We start from the raw sequence: 13,426 nt of genomic DNA, 5'->3' as shown, positions 1-13,426 counted from the left end.
ACATTACAAAAAGAGCAGTAACTAACCTGTTTTTCTGTTTATCATACCTCTACGTCCCCGATTTATAAGAAATAATGAAAAAAACACACTAAACAACTGCAGCTTTAGCGTGAAAGACCAGGGAAAGAACATGCATTGTGTCGTATGAGGTGTTAATAATGACGTCACGAGTACGCGCACTTAATATTTGTAAATAATGTTTTTTTGCTTTTTGAGTTGCATTATTTGTTAAAAATATATTACATCTTGGTATCAACTTGTTTCTTTTGTTGAATCTGATCCGAATTTACTAAAAATGATTACTTTATAGTTGATTCCGAGTAATATGACCATTCTCCGCCGCGCGTGACAGCTATATTTCAGCACTGCCGAAATAGAGGAAAATTTATTCCACAGTGGTTTATTTCGACAATGCACGTCTGATGATGGGATAAAAAGGTTTCTGTGAACGAAGAATTAAGATTTAACATTTTGATTTCTTATATTAATAAGTGCAAAAGGATATATAGAAACAAAGAAAAAAATATGTGATACAACAACGCAAGGGTAAGGGGTTAATTATCTGGCCCTCTACTCAGTTTCTTCAATTCATGCCCATGGGGTCAAAACCGGCCACATCACAGGGGTTGTGGTGGTGTATGGGTGAAATGTTTATGTTGTTATGATGATTACTTATGTTGTCTTTAATAAAAGTTGTTTATTCTTCTATTAAGAATTTGTTGTAAATCTGTAGTAGTATGGCACATTTCCCAGGTATACAGCTTCTAAATATATTATGTTTATTTCAGATTCAGCGACCAAGGAAAGTTTCAAGACTGTATGTGCAGATCATGCTAGGAAAGGTAGCAGCATGTCCCAGCAGCTAGAGGCCATGTTCTTCAACACTTCTCCCACACAGGTCATCTATAATATAGAGGTATGTGAAGGCAGCATGGCAGATATATGTGGGATATATGTGAACGAAAAATAAAATGTAAATCATTGGTTTAAAAAACTTAAAAAGCCGAGTGTTCACAATTACATTCATTTCCTATTCATGTACATGTTTGTTGCAAGCATGAGAAGCATCTGTCAAAATAGTTAGTATTACGGTATGATTTGTAGGGTGAATCATGTGGTATCACACTCCTTGTACTTCAGGTGGCGTATGCCATGTTGATGCCCTCACAAGACCCCATGTCGGAGGACGCTTTCAACTTTCAAGTGAGTAATAAAAAATGCTGTTTGCTGCTCATCAGTAACTAAGGGTTGGAAATGAAGCCTTTAAAACTTGAATTCACTAAGATTGGTATTTAATTAAATGTTACTTTCTAGGGACTACAAATGCGTCAAAAAAGTATCTATGTGGGAAAGGGCTATTAATCAATATGATGTGAGTGGTTCAGTACAATATTTCCACTTCAGTGCAACTTCATCAAGAGTGGTGGTGTCCAGTTGTCGTTGAACATGCTGACCAAGAATAACTTCCTCCCCAATGCTGACCTGCCCACCAGAAGGTACACATTTTTCCACTTACATGATAAAATAGTCTGAAACTGAATTTATTTTATGCTTTCCGGTGGTTTATAGAGAAATATCAGTGAAATAAAACTGGTATTTCACTGTTTTAAACAGTGAAAAATAACAGTGAAAAATATCGATATTTTTCAGTTATTTTTCACTGTTTAAAACTGTGAAATGACGTCGTCTTTTTACAAAAAGACGTCATAAATCAAGCGACTTTATCCAGTTAAACTCTTTTACAATGAAAATTAACCGTGAAAAAAGCAATACAATAAAAAGAAAATTTGTTGGATTCGATGGAATATCGATTTTAATTCGCTCGTGATCATAAAAAATACATATTTTATATGATCAATCGAAAGATTAAATCGATATTCCATCGAATCCAACAAATATCCTCTATATAATAGCAAAAATAATGCTTTTACTTTTTTTATGTACAGTTAGGTAGCCTTATTACTATCATATTTGTAAAATCTTGAAAGCTTGAAAGAATGTTTATGATGATAGGTGTTTGACTTAACACAGCATTTGGTGGCTAATCAGATTTGGCTAAAATAGCCTAGAAATATAATGTACAAGTAATGTACAATAAAAAAAAATTGTGCTGAATCCACTTCATTTTTAATATGAGTTACCATTTGTTTGTCAGGTCTGCGTACGTATCAGCCCTGAAGATGTGCAAGCTGATGTTGAACGTGGTGGCCTACGCCAAACTGCAGGTTGTGGTTGACGCATGCAACCAGGAGCCGCGCGCCGTGCAGGTGACCTCGGCTGAGCACAGCCACGCCGTGATCCTACAGCAGGCTCTACACCACATCCCCAACCAGACCACAGAGTACACAGCCCGCAATGTGGCCAATAGGCTCGGACAAAACCTTGCTGAACAGGTATGTACACGGCCCGCAATGTGGCCAACAGGTTGGGACAAAACCTTGCTGAACAGGTACCCAGTTCAAGCTAAGTTTTTCCAACTACAGATATTTGGTTATGGAACTGATAGGAAGATTATCTTCAACTAATTCCTATTTTAAAATTCATCTTTTACTCAACTGGTTTACTTTCCATGTCATTTAAAAGTGCCTCCCTCTGGGAAAATGGGGCTTAATGCTTGATCGTCTGAGATAAACCTCTGCAATCCACAAAGTCCCGTCCCAGATTAGCCTGTGCAGTCCACACAGGGTAATCAGGAACAACACTTTCCTCCTAAACTGAATTTTTGCTAAGAAGATACTTCCTTTAAACAATAGAAAAAAAACATAAAAGTAGAAAGTGTCGTCCCTGATAAGCCTGTGCAGACTGCACAGGCTAATCTTGGACAGCACCTTACGTACATGAATTAAGCCCCCTTTTCTCATAGTAAAGCTCTTTTTTCTGCATCTTTGTCATGATTACTTGTACCCCTGCAGGCAACGAGTGTGAGCCCAGATCTGAACACAATCAAGGCCATACAGAAGATAACTTGGTCGTCTGGGAGTGGATCTCTGCATCTAGTCCATGCCTCAAACGAGGATATACATGCGTCACATGAGAAGGTATGTGCAAAGAAATGAAACAGATGGCACCTTTCAACACATTTGAACTTGAACTTTACTGAATGATTATCTGCAAGTGCTACAGGGCTTATTATCATAATATCAAAGGTTACATGGTTCAGATAATATTTTAATGAGCTATTGCCCTTTGTTTAAAAAAACCTATAAATGTTTCTGTGCTCAACTCTTACATTTTTACATGACCTTTTTCATCTGTCTTTTACAGAATTCATATTTTCAAGGTTACATATTGACTGAATTTTAAGGAGTTTTCGTCCTTTTTTTAATTTGCAAAATGCGAGGGACTTGTAATTGCAGTTGTCTTTTTTTTCTTAAAAATTCAATAAAAAACCAATGCACCAGTGGCAATGATTGCTTTTTGGTTTGCTTGAGAAAGCATGTGACACTGCTTGCATACTGATTATTTATACAAACCTGCACAGAAAGTGTAGTGTTCTGCTTTCTCTACAAATGCTGTCTTCTCCCGTATATGACTTTATATTGTTAAAATTATTCCTTCAGTGATTAATGTTTGTCATTTGATCCTACAGCAGATCTTGCCCTACTTGGTACATGCAGTACTTTGTCTATGTTTTTCTATTCATCTTGGCCCAGTTACTGAAGACTTGAACAGACTAGTACACTATTGCAAGGTGCAAATAAGATTTATAGCTGAGTGTATTGATAATATCTGTCTCTCTTCTGTATTCCTCAGAATGATATAAAGAAAAAACTTTTGCTTAAAATGCATGCATAATAAAGTAAGTAAAAAGATTATTATTAAGAAGTTTGCTTTAACATAAATAACTTGATATAAAATTTAAAGGCTGTAATCTTAATTGGGTATTCAATGTGTGAGCAGTTGGGTTCTCATGGGCATCTGTTTCTATGCTGAAGCTTTCCCTTGACTCAGATGATTTAAAGGTGAACTGGGAGCAGAACCATTGTTAGTCCAATCTATAGGTGTTTAATAGTTAGCGGTAACACAACAGTACATTTCCCTAGGAGTTGACCCCAGACCCAGATGACCTGACCGTGTCCCGGGAGGCCATGGAAGTGCTTACAGTGTGCATGCTACTGTGTCCCAGCGCCACAGAGGCACTACACAAGGACAAGGCCTGGCAACAGTTTATCAAGGACTGCTTGCTGCACTGCAGGAACAAGTAAGTGGGCCCAGTGGTCTGGGAAAACAGGGCTTAATGAATGTGCGTAAAGTTCCGTCCCAGAGTCCGCACAAGCTAATCAGAGATGGCGCTTTCTGCTTTTATGGTATATTTTTGTTAAAAGGTTGTCTCTTAGCGAAAATCCAGTTTAGGCAGAAAGTGTCGTCTCTGATTTGCATGTGCAGACTGCACAGGATAATCTGGGAGGACACTATATGCATATGCATTAAGCCTAATTTTCTGTTAAGGAGACTCAAGTCATTGGGTCTAGTGGGCTGTAGGTGGGGCTAGCATTGTGCAACACTAGACTTGAAGTGTTTGTGCAGTCTCACAGATAAGTCATCTTCATAATAAGCTGATGAAGGTGACAGAGTAAGCTCCATACAAGGCCTCACAAGAACGTTTTAAAGAAAGTGCTTAAATATTGAATAATTGAATATTGAATGCTGACTGTTGTTTTTATTATTTATAAGGGTTATGTCACCTAAAATGTGCCGAAAGGGCATTGGTCTAGGAAACAGTGTCTGATTCTGTACTAAGTAACCCATTAAAAGCAATCCAAATATGATACAAAAACTCGCATTATTATGCAAAATGAATTTTGCTGGAAAAAAAGTATAAATGTTCCTTTATTTGTGTTGCTATCTGAAGGAGTTAAAAGAAGAATTGTTTATTGGTGAATGAAAACAAAAAGATGCGATCAAGTACTAACAGATGTGTAAGGAGTTGGATTTCTGTCCACCTTTCAGCTTATGTTCTCCTTTTCAATGGGTTTTCCCGATGGTAAATATAATTACTATGTTGTCATTTCAGACCTGTGCGATCGTCAGCATCAGAGCAGTTTTTCCTGATGGCCACAAAGTGCAGCAGCACCCACAAGCCTGTAGTGTTCTTTATTCAGCTCCTGTTCACTGTGCTGTCTGTAAGTAGAATACATAGTAATGTGAGTCCTGTCATATGGATGATCTCTTGATGTGTTGCAAATAAATTTTGCAGCTTCTAAATATAAACATGAGCTTTGCTCAGGGATAATGGGCTTTATGCATGTGCGTAAAGTGTCGTCCCAGATTAGCCTGTGCAGTCTGCATAGGCTAATCTGGCATGAAACTCTCCACTTAGAATGGATTTTCGTTTAGAAGATACTTCTTTTAAACAAAACTTCTTCTTTTTATCATCCCTGGTAAGCCTTTGCAGACTGTGCATGCTAATCTGGGACAACATTTTAAGCACATGCATTAAACCCCATTTTCCCAGAGTGAGGCTCATATATATTTATGATCAGTATGTCCTGATATAGGAGGCATATAAAGGATATTCTGAAGAGGTACAGCTATTATCAAATGAGCTTTAACAATGCAAAGATCAGTACATTTATTAAAAAATCTATCAAATATTATTGAAAAAACAAGTTCTTGGTCATTTTTATAAGAATGTATATGTTTGGCAAGCACATGTTGTTAAATATATTAGTAATACCAATGTTATTCTTTTCAGACTCTAGCAAAGGACAATGCAAAACAAGCTAATGAGTATTTCCATTTGTTATGTCGGTGAGTACATATAGGTTTTGTTTTATGGTGGTTTAATGATGCAACCTGGTCAGCTTGCCCAGTTTATAGAGGCCATTCTCCCCCTACTTCTGATTTAAGTAGGTCAGTTACTGGTCAGCTTGCCCAGTTTATAGAGGCCATTCTCCCCCTACTTCTGATTTAAGTAGGTCAGTTACTGGTCAGCTTGCCCAGTTTATAGAGGCCATTCTCCTCCTACTTCTGATTTAAGTAGGTCAGTTACTGGTCAGCTTGCCCAGATTATAGAGGCCATTCTCCCCCTACTTCTGATTTAAGTAGGTCAGTTACTGGTACAATGTTCACTTAGTACTGGTAAGCCAGCAACCCCAGCAAGTGTCCTTAGGTTAATGGACCACTGTGATATGACTCAAATACTGTTCAAATTGGCGTTAAATCCACACAAACAAAGAGCAATAATGGGGAGTTAGATTTTATAGTATTCAACTCAACTGATTGATAGCTGAGTTCTACGATAGAAAACGAGTCCTCAATGTGTCATCTGTCATTTATTTAGGGTATAATTGTCTGAACCTTCCATCCCTTTCACAAGACATCAGATAAGACAATGTTGCAAACAACAGTGATCAAGACGATTAGTGATAATCAAAGGATTAATTGTTATTCTTATAAAATCACCAACATTTCCACTTTCCCTGTGGACAATTACAAAAATCATGCACTTTTGTTGCAGTATGTAAATTAAACCGATTAAAATATGATAAAAAAGGACACTCATTCAATAAGATTGAAGGTTAATATGAATTTGATTGTCTTTGTGCTAGGTTTTGTATTGAGGGGTTTGCTCATAAAAGCTTGTTGTTGTTGATTTCAGATTGTTGAACTATGCGTTTACCACAGATGTACAGCTTCCAAATGCAGAGGCCTTGTTGAACAATGAGATACAGTGGCTGAAGACTGTAAAGGTACTCACCAGTTAAACCATGTCAGAAACTTTTCACTAAGTGACAATTCTTCCTGTGATCAAATTTCAAACTTAGATTTGTTGGAATTGAGACAGGTATTTCTCAAGGGCTTTGGAATTACAAAGAGATCCCCTATGGTCTCTCCATTACCTTTTAACATTGTTATGTGAATTTCCTCATTCCTCCTTTGAGAAAATGGGTTAATGTGTGTGCGTAGTGTTGTCCAAGTTTAGCCTCTGCATTCTTCACAAGCTTAGCAGCTATGAAAATTTCCGTTTTCATGAAATTTTTCATTTGAAGGAAGTGTCTTCCAAACAAGAATGCAGACGGAAAATGGTGTTCCTGATGAGACTGTGCCAACTGCACAAGCTGATCATGACACTTTACGCACATGCATTTAGCCCAGTTTTCCCAGAAAAAGGCTCATATAACTCATTGCCCCTCCCCCCATTCAGGAGCTGGTGATCTCTAGTGGAGAGTGTCGGGTGGAGGAGACCCTTCTTGAGGGACACCTGGGCATCACCAAGGAGCTGCTGGCCTTCCAGAGCCCGGAGAAGAAGTACCAGATGGGGGCACAGCCTGCGGGAGTCAACCTCATCAAGGTAAATGGGGGCACAGCCTGTGGGAGTCAACCTCATCAAGGTAAATGGGGGCACAGCCTGCGGGAGTCAACCTCATCAAGGTAAATGGGGGCACAGCCTGCGGGAGTCAACCTCATCAAGGTAAATGGGGGCACAGCCTGTGGGAGACAACCTCATCAAGGTAAATGGGGGCACAGCCTGTGGGAGTCAACCTCATCAAGGTAAATGGGGGCACAGCCTGTGGGAGTCAACCTCATCAAGGTAAATGGGGGCACAGCCTGTGGGAGACAACCTCATCAAGGTAAATGGGGACACAGCCTGCGGGAGTCAACCTCATCAAGGTAAATGGGGGCACAGCCTGCGGGAGTCAACCTCATCAAGGTAAATGGGGGCACAGCCTGTGGGAGTCAACCTCATCAAGGTAAATGGGGGCACAGCCTGTGGGAGACAACCTCATCAAGGTAAATGGGGGCACAGCCTGTGGGAGACAACCTCATCAAGGTAAATGGGGGCACAGCCTGTGGGAGACAACCTCATCAAGGTAAATGGGGGCACAGCATGTAGGAGACAACCTCATCAAGGTAAATGGGGGCACAGCCTGTGGGAGACAACCTCATCTAGGTAAATGGGGGCACATCCTGTGGGAGACAACCTCATCAAGGTAAATGGGGGCACAGCCTGTGGGAGACAACCTCATCAAGGTAAATGGGGGCACAGCCTGTGGGAGACGACCTCATCAAGGTTAATGGGGGCACAGCCTGTGGGAGTCAACCTCATCAAGGTAAATGGGGGCACAGCCTGTGGGAGACGACCTCATCAAGGTAAATGGGGGCACAGCCTGTGGGAGACGACCTCATCAAGGTAAATGGGGGCACAGCCTGTGGGAGACGACCTCATCAAGGTAAATGGGGGCACAGCCTGTGGGAGACAACCTCATCAAGGTAAATGGGGGCACAGCCTGTGGGAGACGACCTCATCAAGGTAAATGGGGGCACACAGGCTTTTCCTGGCTATCTACAGGTCTGTTATACAGACTCATTCCCAATGTGAGATGTTAAAAAAATCACAATTTGAAAAAAATATAAATAAGAAGTATCTTATGACTAGAATTGCATCAAACTTTCTTTTTCAGTCTCAGTGAAAGCATTATAACAAATATTCTTAAATAAATTTTATCACAAGTAAAATGTCCTGTTCCTATAAACAAAATAAGATTTTGAAATGATTATGAAAGTCAAATATATTTTGTTTGAGAAGTAAAAATATGTTAAAGCAATATTTTTTTCACTTAACATATTATAAATTTGTGAGCACAAAATTAAAAACCAGAAAAAAGCACTGAAATAATAATATTTATATGCTTTCTAATAACTTCTCTAATCTAATTTAAAAAGTGACTGAACGTCCTATACAGGCCTGTTTCTTAAGTATATAATCATCCCCATATCTCTTACAGGAGCTGGTGGAGGACTTTGTGTTCCCGGCCTCCAAGGTGGTGCTGCAGTGCCGCAAGTCCAGTGGAGAGCTGCCCCTGGAGCAGGCCACGCCTGTGTGCTCCACCCCCGCCACCGTGGTGGCCGCCTATGAGCTGCTAGTGGCCCTCTGTACACGATGTGTGCCCAACCTCAAGGCTCTCACCGCCCTCCTCATTGACATGTACTACAGCAGTAAGTACTACAGCAATAGGGAAACCATTTGCTAAAGCTGTTTTTTGTGGGCTTTTTTAGGGGCATTGGTTGGTTTGGTCAGATATTTGCTAAAATACCTCATGGAGATGTTCTATAGCAGTAAGTGGAAAACAACCATTTTTTTAAAGCTCTATAATGTTTTGAGGTCTTTTTTAGGGGATTGGTTGGTTGTGTCAGTTATTGAGATAAAATACTGCAGTAATTGGAAAACAGCAATTGTTCACAGCTTTATACATTTGTGTGAGCTTTTTACTGGCATTGGTAGTGAGGTCATTTATTTGCTAAAATGCCTCATGTTGTTTTGAAGAAACAATATTTAAAAAAAAAAAACAGGATTGAAAAACAATTTTTTTTTAAAGCTATAGACATTTTTGCATTTTTTTTCAACATTGTTTGTGTCAGATGTTTGCTAAAATGTCATGTGTAGTTACATGTATTTTTGTGGTATGTTTCCTCATGTCTGACAGATAATTTGGGGTACAAACAAACCTTCCTTAAATGTGCACCACATCTGATATGATTGAGGAAAATGTAGCTAGAATGTCTTATATTTTTTTTATCAGTAACCTTAATTAGCTCTAAGAATTATTGACTTATAGAAATTCTGGAAAAAAAGTATTATAACGCATAGTTACAAATGTGCAATCTCTTTGTTGAATATCATGCTCAATAAATTATATTGCTTAACAGCAGTAAGTCCCCCTAAGTCCACCAATCTTCAGCTAGCTAACTTGTAGTCCAAAATTCAATAATAGGAAATCAAATTTCTAATTAACAAAACACTTAAGTAACAAATATTATCCTAGGTCCATATTAAGAGTTTAGAATAACTTGATGAAATGAGAATTTGTGTAGGTTTTTTTTCCTTTTTGCAAATTCCAATTCCATCCTAGTTCATGTTACTTACTCTCATGTTAACCGTTCCAGGTGAGGCCCCACTGATAGAGTGGGAGTACCTCCCACCAGTGGGCGCAAGGCCCCATAAGGGGTTTGTGGGTCTGAAGAATGCAGGGGCCACATGCTACATGAACTCCGTGCTGCAGCAGCTGTTTATGATTGAGCCCATACGTGCGGGCATACTTGCCATAGAGGGGGCTGCTGATGATGTGGAGGAGGACTATACCAGCATGGAGAAGGGAGAGGGAGAGGTGGGTACCAGCATGGAGAAGGGAGAGGGAGAGGTGGGTACCAGCATGGAGAAGGGAGAGGGAGAGGTGGGTACCAGCATGGAGAAGGGAGAGGGAGAGGTGGGTACCAGCATGGAGAAGGGAGAGGGAGAGGTATGTACCAGCATGAAGAAGGGAGAGGGAGAGGTGGGTACCAGCATGTAGAAGGGAGAGGGAGAGGTGGGTACCAGCATGGAGAAGGGAGAGGTGGGTACCAGCATGGAGAAGGGAGAGGGAGAGGTGGGTACCAGCATGGAGAAGGGAGAGGGAGAGGTATGTACCAGCATGGAGAAGGGAGAGGTGGGTACCAGCATGGAGAAGGGAGAGGGAGAGGTATGTACCAGCATGGAGAAGGGAGAGGTGGGTACCAGCATGGAGAAGGGAGAGGGATAGGTGGGTACCAGCATGGAGAAGGGAGAGGTGGGTACCAGCATGGAGAAGGGAGAGGGAGAGGTATGTACCAGCATGGAGAAGGGAGAGGGAGAGGTGGGTACCAGCATGGAGAAGGGAGAGGGAGAGGTATGTACCAGCATGGAGAAGGGAGAGGGAGAGGTATGTACCAGCATGGAGAAGGGAGAGGGAGAGGTGGGTACCAGCATGGAAAAGGTAGAGGGAGAGGTGGGTACCAGCATGGAGAAGGGAGAGGGAGAGGTGGGTACCAGCATGGAGAAGGGAGAGGGAGAGGTGGGTACCAGCATGGAGAAGGGAGAGGGAGAGGTATGTACCAGCATGGAGGAGGGAGAGGTGGGTACCAGCATGGAGAAGGGAGAGTGAGAGGTGGGTACCAGCATGGAGAAGGGAGAGGTGGGTACCAGCATGGAGAAGGGAGAGGGAGAGGTATGTACCAGCATGGAGAAGGGGAGAGGTGGGGTACCAGCATGGAAAAGGGAGAGGGAGAGGTATGTACCAGCATGGAGAAGGGAGAGGGAGAGGTATGTACCAGCATGGAGAAGGGAGAGGGAGAGGTATGTACCAGCATGGAGAAGGGAGAGGTGGGTACCAGCATGGAGAAGGGAGAGGGAGAGGTATGTACCAGCATGGAGAAGGGAGAGGTGGGTACCAGCATGGAGAAGGGAGAGGGAGAGGTGGGTACCAGCATGGAGAAGGGAGAGGTGGGTACCAGCATGGAGAAGGGAGAGGGAGAGGTATGTACCAGCATGGAGAAGGGAGAGGGAGAGGTGGGTACCAGCATGGAGAAGGGAGAGGGAGAGGTGTGTACCAGCATGGAGAAGGGAGAGGGAGAGGTATGTACCAGCATGGAGAAGGGAGAGGGAGTGGTGGGTACCAGCATGGAGAAGGTAGAGGGAGAGGTGGGTACCAGCATGGAGAAGGGAGAGGGAGAGGTGGGTACCAGCATGGAGAAGGGAGAGGGAGAGGTGGGGTACCAGCATGGAGAAGGGAGAGGGAGAGGTATGTACCAGCATGGAGGAGGGAGAGGTGGGTACCAGCATGGAGAAGGGAGAGGGAGAGGTGGGTACCAGCATGGAGAAGGGAGAGGTGGGTACCAGCATGGAGAAGGGAGAGGGAGAGGTATGTACCAAGATGGAGAAGGGAGAGGTGGGTACCAGCATGGAGAAGGGAGAGGGAGAGGTGGGTACCAGCATGGAGAAGGGAGAGGGAGAGGTGGGTACCAGCATGGAGAAGGGAGAGGGAGAGGTATGTACCAGCATGGAGAAGGGAGAGGTGGGTACCAGCATGGAGAAGGGAGAGGGAGAGGTATGTACCAGCATGGAGAAGGGAGAGGTGGGTACCAGCATGGAGAAGGGAGAGGGATAGGTGGGTACCAGCATGGAGAAGGGAGAGGTGGGTACCAGCATGGAGAAGGTAGAGGGAGAGGTATGTACCAGCATGGAGAAGGGAGAGGGAGAGGTGGGTACCAGCATGGAGAAGGGAGAGGGAGAGGTATGTACCAGCATGGAGAAGGGAGAGGGAGAGGTATGTACCAGCATGGAGAAGGGAGAGGGAGAGGTGGGTACCAGCATGGAAAAGGTAGAGGGAGAGGTGGGTACCAGCATGGAGAAGGGAGAGGGAGAGGTGGGTACCAGCATGGAGAAGGGAGAGGGAGAGGTGGGGTACCAGCATGGAGAAGGGAGAGGGAGAGGTATGTACCAGCATGGAGGAGGGAGAGGTGGGGTACCAGCATGGAGAAGGGAGAGTGAGAGGTGGGTACCAGCATGGAGAAGGGAGAGGTGGGTACCAGCATGGAGAAGGGAGAGGGAGAGGTATGTACCAGCATGGAGAAGGGAGAGGTGGGTACCAGCATGGAAAAGGGAGAGGGAGAGGTATGTACCAGCATGGAGAAGGGAGAGGGAGAGGTATGTACCAGCATGGAGAAGGGAGAGGGAGAGGTATGTACCAGCATGGAGAAGGGAGAGGTGGGTACCAGCATGGAGAAGGGAGAGGGAGAGGTATGTACCAGCATGGAGAAGGGAGAGGTGGGTACCAGCATGGAGAAGGGAGAGGGAGAGGTGGGTACCAGCATGGAGAAGGGAGAGGTGGGTACCAGCATGGAGAAGGGAGAGGGAGAGGTATGTACCAGCATGGAGAAGGGAGAGGGAGAGGTGGGTACCAGCATGGAGAAGGAAGAGGGAGAGGTATGTACCAGCATGGAGAAGGGAGAGGGAGAGGTATGTACCAGCATGGAGAAGGGAGAGGGAGTGGTGGGTACCAGCATGGAGAAGGTAGAGGGAGAGGTGGGTACCAGCATGGAGAAGGGAGAGGGAGAGGTGGGTACCAGCATGGAGAAGGGAGAGGGAGAGGTGGGTACCAGCATGGAGAAGGGAGAGGGAGAGGTATGTACCAGCATGGAGGAGGGAGAGGTGGGTACCAGCATGGAGAAGGGAGAGGGAGAGGTGGGTACCAGCATGGAGAAGGGAGAGGTGGGTACCAGCATGGAGAAGGGGAGAGGGAGAGGTATGTACCAAGATGGAGAAGGGAGAGGTGGGTACCAGCATGGAGAAGGGAGAGGGAGAGGTATGTACCAGCATGGAGAAGGGAGAGGGAGAGGTATGTACCAGCATGGAGAAGGGAGAGGTGGGTACCAGCATGGAGAAGGGAGAGGTGGGTACCAGCATGGAGAAGGGAGAGGGAGAGGTGGGTACCAGCATGGAGAAGGGAGAGGGAGAGGTGGGTACCAGCATGGAGAAGGGAGAGGGAGAGGTATGTACCAGCATGGAGGAGGGAGAGGTGGGTACCAGCATGGAGAAGGGAGAGGGAGAGGTGGGTACCAGCATGGAGAAGGGAGAGGGAGAGGTGGGTACCAGCATGGAGAAGGGAGAGTTGGGTACCAGCATGGAGAA

General features: G+C 43.9%; 1 protein-coding gene across 1 annotated transcript in view; it reads left to right on the top strand.

Moving 5' to 3' along the window:
* Positions 1 to 13,426, top strand: part of LOC127833288 (probable ubiquitin carboxyl-terminal hydrolase FAF-X) — a 101,439-nt gene that overhangs the window by 37,911 nt on the left and 50,102 nt on the right. Inside the window, exons 27-38 of the mRNA XM_052358461.1 lie at positions 789 to 916; positions 1,141 to 1,203; positions 1,405 to 1,496; positions 2,156 to 2,393; positions 2,913 to 3,038; positions 4,044 to 4,201; positions 5,015 to 5,123; positions 5,696 to 5,751; positions 6,602 to 6,692; positions 7,148 to 7,294; positions 8,730 to 8,940; positions 9,889 to 10,109. Coding sequence (XP_052214421.1) covers positions 789 to 916; positions 1,141 to 1,203; positions 1,405 to 1,496; positions 2,156 to 2,393; positions 2,913 to 3,038; positions 4,044 to 4,201; positions 5,015 to 5,123; positions 5,696 to 5,751; positions 6,602 to 6,692; positions 7,148 to 7,294; positions 8,730 to 8,940; positions 9,889 to 10,109 — 1,640 coding nt within the window. The remainder of the gene's footprint in view (positions 1 to 788; positions 917 to 1,140; positions 1,204 to 1,404; positions 1,497 to 2,155; positions 2,394 to 2,912; positions 3,039 to 4,043; positions 4,202 to 5,014; positions 5,124 to 5,695; positions 5,752 to 6,601; positions 6,693 to 7,147; positions 7,295 to 8,729; positions 8,941 to 9,888; positions 10,110 to 13,426) is intronic.

The sequence above is a fragment of the Dreissena polymorpha genome, chromosome 6 (assembly GCF_020536995.1).
Source record: "Dreissena polymorpha isolate Duluth1 chromosome 6, UMN_Dpol_1.0, whole genome shotgun sequence".
NCBI classification, from domain to species: domain Eukaryota; kingdom Metazoa; phylum Mollusca; class Bivalvia; order Myida; family Dreissenidae; genus Dreissena; species Dreissena polymorpha.
The sequence above is the reverse complement of the archived record's forward strand: the minus strand, read 5'-3'. Positions and strand labels throughout refer to the sequence as shown.